The following is a 7184-nucleotide window of genomic DNA, read 5'->3' as shown; positions in this document are numbered from 1 at the left end:
TAACCCTGGATGCCACAGTTAAAAACAAACATCAACATGCACCGTTTTGCAATCTCTTAAACAAATAAAATTGCTCTGATTTAAATAACATTTATTTTACATGACCAAACACAATAAATAACGTAATATACAAAGCTTTATAATTATTGCACATTTGTAAAATATCTTACAGTGAATTCATACAGCCAGCAATATTTAAAGCACAAAGACTTTATTTACAGTTTTATCTTATTATACTAGCCAGATCCAATGGACCTAACATAAGATGAATTTATGTTCATTTTACCAACCAGCGTTCTCATCAATCATATATATTTGGGAGGGGGGATGTAAACATTATTGCCTAAAGTACCTTATATACATCTGATAGCTGACCATAACAAAGAGCTTTAACAATCTAGGAAGGTAAAGCTGATAAAAGGGTACCATATTTTGGTTTATTTTATTTAGTTTTAAATTATATATTAATATTTTAAATGTAAACTTAGTGAATGCGAGCTGGTATAATCATTATTTTACATAAGTAGTCTCATCTCTTTAGAAAAAAAGAAACTGAGTTTTAGGTCATTGTTATTTCCTTGGGAAGTTCTCTAATACTTTATGGAAATATTATAATAGATAACAGAAGTTTTGAAATACTGCTTCCCCTTGGAATCTTTTCCACTAGATAAAAATAATTTCTCCTGGAAAAATTAATTATTTCAACATATAATGAAAAAAATCTATCCTCAGAAATTGAAAATTTAAAATCCAGTGTCTTTAAAAATAACAAAAATCTGCCAGAAAACGAAATTTGAAATAAATCACATAAAATGTGCCAATGTGTATATATGGATGTGTGTATCTCTTATATATGTATTTAAGAGCACGAATATATATATGCATATACATACATATACATATATATACACATACACACGCAGGTTGCATACACACATATACCCACTTTGCTGGGCCTAAACATGCAAGTTATTTTAGGGCTTCAACTCTTCAGAAAATCTCATTATATGAGGAGCGAAGTGGCTCTGCGGGGAGCATTATGGAAATATCTGGGCTTGATTTAATGAGGCTGTTCACATTGGTGGAATATCAACTTAACAGAGAAAAGTCTACCCAGGGCGTCCAAGTTACCAAAATGAAAATTGGCAATTGAGATGATAAGAACGTGGCTTTCTTCTGCGAAATCACTTCAGGTAACAGAGATAACATTAAATAACATACATTCTATGCACCGAGAACAATGTTTTATGTACCGAGTCTCTTATCCGTCTCTCCTAATGACTTCCCTTAGCGGGTTGTTAGTACTTGACAGCAGGTCTCCGTGCGGGGAACTTTTCTCCAATTCCACATTCAAAGGAGGTCCATCAGAGAGCATGATTGGCAATTTTCGTCATAATCTGCACATTATTAGCATCAAAATTGACATGGCAGTTAACACTGGTGGGTTTTGATGTACCTTTTCTTCAAGTTCAAGGAACACCACCCCCGCCCCCGTAGCCAGGGATGGCAGAGCAGGTCTCAGCAACCCAGCGGTGACTTTTGCAGAGAAGGCAATAGACATGCGTGAGAAATAAGCCAAGAACCATTTTACCCGAGGAAAAGGAAAACAAGGAGAGAAGGGGTCGAGAGGAATACAGAGTTCGAACTCATAAAGGTGTCTAAGGAAAGTCTTAGGATAATATCATATATCTAGAGATTCAAGTATTTCCCGGATCGAGTGGAACTCGACAGTTGGAAAACTGAGATGCAAACGCCTCTCCACAAACTACAATGATCTGTCGGCCTTGCTCTCACCTTCTCTCGGTTTCCCTGTCCTCGCTTGGCCTTGCTGTGCCAACCTCGTTACCCATTACATTTTGCATAAACTATGCACACGAAAAACCGTTTCATTTCCTAAGCACTGAAACCAAAAACTAAAGAGAACTGTAGTGGACTGGAAAGAAGAAAGCGCCGTGACCGCCACCCTTTCCCACCTCGGCTTTGTCGTTTTGGAGAAGACCGCAGCAGCCCTGCGCGCTGAGAAAGACATCTCGCCTTCGCCTGCCTCGTTGGCTTTTCACACTTCATCCTCCTGCTCCCCCTCGGACAAAGGCCCCTAACAAGCTGAGGCTGAGAAAATCTGCCTTTTCCTTCTCCCCCTCGTTTAAAGACAAGAAAGAGCAGCAGCATGAATCTCGGGGGTGACGCTCCCACAGAGCTCTCTCTCTTTTTGTCACGGTGTCCCATAGCTTCTAGCCACTCCCCCGGGTGACTCGGCCCCGGGGGGTGATCAGCCGGGACCGGACACCCTGGAGTCTGACTGGCCCTGGGGAGCTGTCTTCCCGGAGACCAAGGCCCCCAGACCGGCGGAAAGCCGGACCTACAAAGCGGGAACCACGTTTAGAAGGCGTAGGGGTGGGGGTGGGGAAACAGCTAGGTTGGAGATACAAAAATAGAGATCATTTGGGGGGTACCCCTCCAGGTCTTCGCGCCGGTTCCTCCCCGCCCCCCAACTCGGGCAGATTTCTTTCGCCCTCCGGTACCCCGGGGCGCCCCCTAGCGGCAGTACTAGCCGATGGCCATGCGGGGGGTGCCCCGAGGGGACGCACACCGAGCGGCCGGCGCGGCCCCTAGCGGCGGCGTAGTTAGTTATCTGGTGAGCGGCGCCTCGTCCCTCTGGTCGGGCGGGCTGACGGCGGTCTTGCTAAGCACCGCGGCCGAGTAGGGCAAGAAGCCGCTCTCGGAGCGCGGCGCGGCGGCGCTGCAGCCAAAGTCCGAGGCGCCCGCCGTCCCGGCTGCCCCGCCGCCGCCGCCACCGCCGCCACCGGCGCCCCGGGAGCCCAGCGCTGCGGCTGCTGCTGCGGCGGCGGCGGCTGCGGACTGGCTGCTGTGGCAACTGAGGCACGAGCAGGGCGCCGAGCTGCCGCTGGGGGGCGCCCCGGCCGCCGCCGCCGAGGAGGCCGCTGCAGCTGCAGCCGCCGCTGCAGCAGCCGCCGACGCCGCGCTGTTGAGCCCGGCGGCGGCGGCGGGAGCCTGGTAGAGCCCGGGGTGGCGGAAGCTGCAGAGCAGCTCGGGCCGCGAGTAGGGATGCGAGAGCGCACGGAAGGTGTCCAGAGGACGGATGGAAGTGGCGAATGGCGACGACGCCGCCGCTGCAGCTCCCGAGGCTGCGGCCGCCGCTGCAGCCGCGGTGACGCCCACGTGCGGGTAGTAGTGCAGCGGCACGTGCGAGTGGAAAGGGTAGGGTAGGCTTCCGGTGGCCGCCGCGTGCGTCATCATGTAGGTGTAGAAGCTGGGGTCCGCTGGATGCGGCCACGACATGGCCAGGCGCTGTCGTTTGTCCTTCATACGCCGGTTCTGGAACCACACCTGCGGGGACAGCCACGCCACCGCCCGGGTTAGGGAGCGCTGGGTATTTCCAGTCCCCGCCCAGAGTCTCCAAACCCTTTCCCGATCCCAGGGGAGCCTGGCCTACTTCCCTGGCTCAATCCCCTTGCTCTCCGGGATGGGACAAGGTACGCAGAAACTTGCGGGCCTCCTAGAACACACCCTCCACTGCCAAAAGAATCTCCTCTTCTGTGTTTTATGCGACTCCTCAGATTCTGACTCTATACTTGCTTTTATTTTTTCCTCCTCCCAAACCAACCTTTTATCTCCCTCTGTCTACCCACCCACCGGTGCCCAGCCTCACTGAACACCGGTCTGTCAATCCCAGGATTTGCACGGGGATTCCGAGCAGCCTTTGAAGAGAGGCTGTCTCCAGTTTTTCTGAGAGGCAGCGGCTCCAGGTCTTGAGCCCTCGGAGTTGCAAGGACCGTTCCCTAGGGTATGGGTCCGATTAGGGTATTGGAAGGATGATTTTGTTGGAATCGTTTGCTTTAAATGAGTGGCAAAAAGCTAGGTACCCAGAACCTGGAAAGGGAACTTTTCTACCCCTTCTAGCCTAGTATCTAATAAAGACGTCATTCGTCACAATTCTAAATGAAAGAAAGCCCCGATCAAACTGAAGGACTTCTGTACCTATCTCTTATCCTTATCTCTTATCTCTTAGCAAAAGGGGTGGCTCCTTTTGCTAGAGAGTCCAACGCTCCGCCAACTGCCCCCCAAGTCTACCTAGGTTCCAGCCATCTCTTCTGGGTGCATAATAAAAATTGATAACCTGCATATATCTATATATAAACAAGGACAATTTCGTTGTTTCTCGTTATCCAAGAGAAAAGTTCTTTAGGAAACTACATTCTCAATCGATTTTTTAAATACTGTAACCTTTTCTTCAAATGTTAACAATTAATGTTAGAAATAAATCTTCAAGATCAGGAGCAAATGAAAAGTTTCACCTCGGGTTTGTACCAGAGGAACAAAAACAAGCCCGCCTTGTCGCTTAGGGCAAAGTAGGACCTTGGACACAGGTTAGGAGTCACCTGGACATAATTGCAGAATTGAGCAGAGGGAGGTCTGAAGTATGGGCCTGGCGATTCAGGACGCCATCTCAGGTCAGCCAGACCCGCCAGCCGATTGGGATTCGCATGGGAGAAATAAATAAGCCTACTCCTTCGGTGACAAACCCTGGTGGACTTCCACAGCTAACTCTCGCCACCCAGAAAAGCAGAAAAGAGGAAGAAAGAAATACATCAGCCAGGTGCCCCGAGGGAGGCCTGAGCTGGCAGGCGCCAGAATCGATACCTTGATAGTGGTTTCGGGCAGGTTGAGAGCAGCGGCCAGCTCGCATCGGCGAGGCCGAGACACGTAGTTCTCCCGGTAGAACTCCTTCTCCAGGCGCGCGATCTGTTCACGGGTAAACGCCGTACGGTATCGCCGCACCTGATCTGCGCCAGAGCTGGAGCCGGAGCCACCCAATGCCGCACCCCCGCTGTTGCCGCCGCCACCTCCATGCAGACTGCCGAGGCCCGAGCCGGAGGCCGACGTCGTGGTACCCGCCACTGAGCCGCTCTCCGCGTACCCTAGCAAGCAAACAATCCACAAAGCATGAGTAGCTGCAGGGGCAGAGAACCCTGAGCTGGGGTTGCTAACTGGTGGCAAAAGTGCTTTTGGGAAGGAAAGTCGCTGTCAGAATTGATGGGGTCTGTCAGGCTTACAAATTGCCGCCGTTAATGGAATCAATGAAGTTTGGGGAGCCCTTCCTAACCAAATAATAGGAACGGAATTTAAGAGGGTTGTTCTTTTCTGGATAATTAGAAAATTTCCACTCGGTAGGAAAATTGGCCGAGGGAAAAATGCCTACCTCGGACGCAGTTTGAGAAGCTGTGGCTTCGACATGGTCTGGAAACCACAGACCGGCCTCCAGCCTTTCTTTGACAGCCTTTAGGTTTAAAATATCTTAAGCTTTTCAAAGCATCTGCCGCTCAAACCCGAGTCTGTAAAGGGAGAGGGGATGTCTACTTTTCAACTCTTTTCTGCCGCTGTTATAAGCGGTTGTGCCGAAGTGCGGGCCAGGCTGTCTCAGATTTATCCAGAGGCGTTCCCCCTCAAGCCGGCCCTGGGGGCTCCAGAGGCAGCAGAGTTCAGTGCATCCTTCCCCTAGAGCAAGTGAGCAACCGTGTCGCCTCGCCTCGGCTCTTAGATCCCCGTAAGCGGAAGCATTTGTTCCGACTGGGGCAGGAGCCTGAGCGAGAGGGCCTGATTCCTTAGGCTCCACAGGCCCGGGCGGGCTGCTTTGGGAGGCTCAAAGAGCAGAACCAGAGGGTACGGTCCCCAGCATGCGTCCCTCCCCTGCCCCTGCCCGCTTGGTGCATCACTCTAGTTGCAAGTCACAGACCCGCCAAGGTATGGAAAGAACTGGAGGGCCCCGCGAGGGAGCTCGGAGGATGGGGCTAGAACCCGCAGGCTGCCCGGTTACCTTTGGCATTGTTTTCCTTGAGCGGCGCAGCGCCCAGGCCGCCGGGGGAGCGCAGTGCCGAGCACCCCACCTCCACGTCGCTGCTCATGTCGGCCTCGGCGGCCGCTTCTGAGTAATGACCAGGCTTCTTGCGGCTCTCGGTGGCGGAGGCGATTTCGGAGGAGACGGTGCTTTCGCTGCTCGGGTGCTGCAGGTTGAACAAAGTGTCTATTTCGAATTTGCCCTTGGCGGGGAGGTCTCCCAGAGCGCCGTGCAGGGGAGCGGACGGCAGGCGCGGACTGAGGCGAGCCGGGTGCTGCGAATTTTCCAAGGCCTCCAGCACAGCACTGCCAGCCGAATCGGACAAATTGGAGAACCTCTTGGTAGCAGTAGGGCTATGGAGCCCTCTCTCCATCAGAATCATCTCTTTTCTTATTCTTTCCATCATCTCAGCTTTCTAAAAAAAATGTCACAGTGGCCTGGCTGTCCCGTCTTAATGATGGGCTGCGCCTAGGGCTGATTCTCATTCAGCCCCAGCAAGCGGCTCTAAATATTATTATCTCTTTTGGAGGGAGGTGGAAAAATTGTGGGATGCCAGAGCGAGGGAATGACTGGTCAAAATGACCCATACATCCTTCCGAGTCGGAGATGTCATTCATCAAAAAGTAGTGCCCGCTCGTCATTAAGGTACGAATGACGCCGTCCGAATAATCATTTATTGTAACAGGTTTATAAGCAAATAAATACACGCTCCTGTCAGTGGGTAATGAAGGCGACTTCAGAGCAGACAAATAGATCCAGGTAGGAGACGAGAAGACACGACAAGTGAGGAAGAAGGCTCCGGTCCTTTGCCCGCTCCCAGCCAGCTCTGCTCGCCCGGGGGGTTTGGCCTCGGGGGTGAAATTGACAGTCTGATTAATAGAGCACGCCGAGGCACATTTCCCCCTTCATTTAGGGGCATCATTACGCTCTCAGTTTGCTGGGTTGCCCCTTAGGTCCTAATCACGCAGTGCCTTCCTCATTTTTTCCACGGACACAGATAACGTGTTAAATAATAGATAATGCTTTGATTTTCCAGAGTGGATCCTTGGGAAGTTTTTTTTGTTTTGTTTTGTTTTGTTTTAACATTTACAAGCTGGGGGCGTAAGGGGGCGGGCAAGGGGGAGGATACAGGAAGAGCTGCGTAAGAAGACCTTGGTGCCTGCTCCTGTCAGGATTACTTATCTTTCTGTTTTAAGAACCAAATATTAATAATAAGTATTTTATTTAACAAATAAGACCCTGAGTTCTTTCTCTCCTTACTTCTTCTCTCAGTCTGAATGCTCCAGAGAGAGAGAGAGAGAGAGAGAGAGAGAGAGAGAGAGAGAGA

The 7184-nt window shown here is 50.9% G+C and overlaps 1 protein-coding gene across 1 annotated transcript; it reads right to left on the bottom strand.

The window, feature by feature from the left end:
- Positions 1-2628: 2628 nt before the first annotated feature.
- LOC121439090 (homeobox even-skipped homolog protein 2) lies at positions 2629-6263 on the bottom strand. Its single transcript, XM_041639589.1, has 3 exons — positions 5837-6263; positions 4663-4940; positions 2629-3348 (listed from the first exon to the last, which is right to left on the bottom strand). The coding sequence occupies exons 1-3, from the start codon at positions 6261-6263 to the stop codon at positions 2629-2631; spliced, it is 1425 nt and encodes a 474-aa protein (XP_041495523.1).
- Positions 6264-7184: the final 921 nt, after the last annotated feature.

This window comes from Microtus oregoni, unplaced genomic scaffold (genome assembly GCF_018167655.1).
Source record: "Microtus oregoni isolate MIOR12 unplaced genomic scaffold, Mior012 000060F_002, whole genome shotgun sequence".
NCBI classification, from domain to species: Eukaryota; Metazoa; Chordata; class Mammalia; order Rodentia; family Cricetidae; genus Microtus; species Microtus oregoni.
The sequence above is the reverse complement of the archived record's forward strand: the minus strand, read 5'-3'. Positions and strand labels throughout refer to the sequence as shown.

Bases quoted from the DNA above. Each gene is read 5' to 3' on its own strand.
- LOC121439090 (XM_041639589.1), bottom strand. From the start codon at position 6,263: ATGATGGAAAGAATAAGAAAAGAGATGATTCTGATGGAGAGAGGGCTC. The intron at 4,941-5,836 runs GTAACCGGGCAG...TTTGCTTGCTAG, and splicing joins CAAGGAAAACAATGCCAAAG to GGTACGCGGAGAGCGGCTCA. The intron at 3,349-4,662 runs GTATCGATTCTG...CTGTCCCCGCAG, and splicing joins TGCCCGAAACCACTATCAAG to GTGTGGTTCCAGAACCGGCG.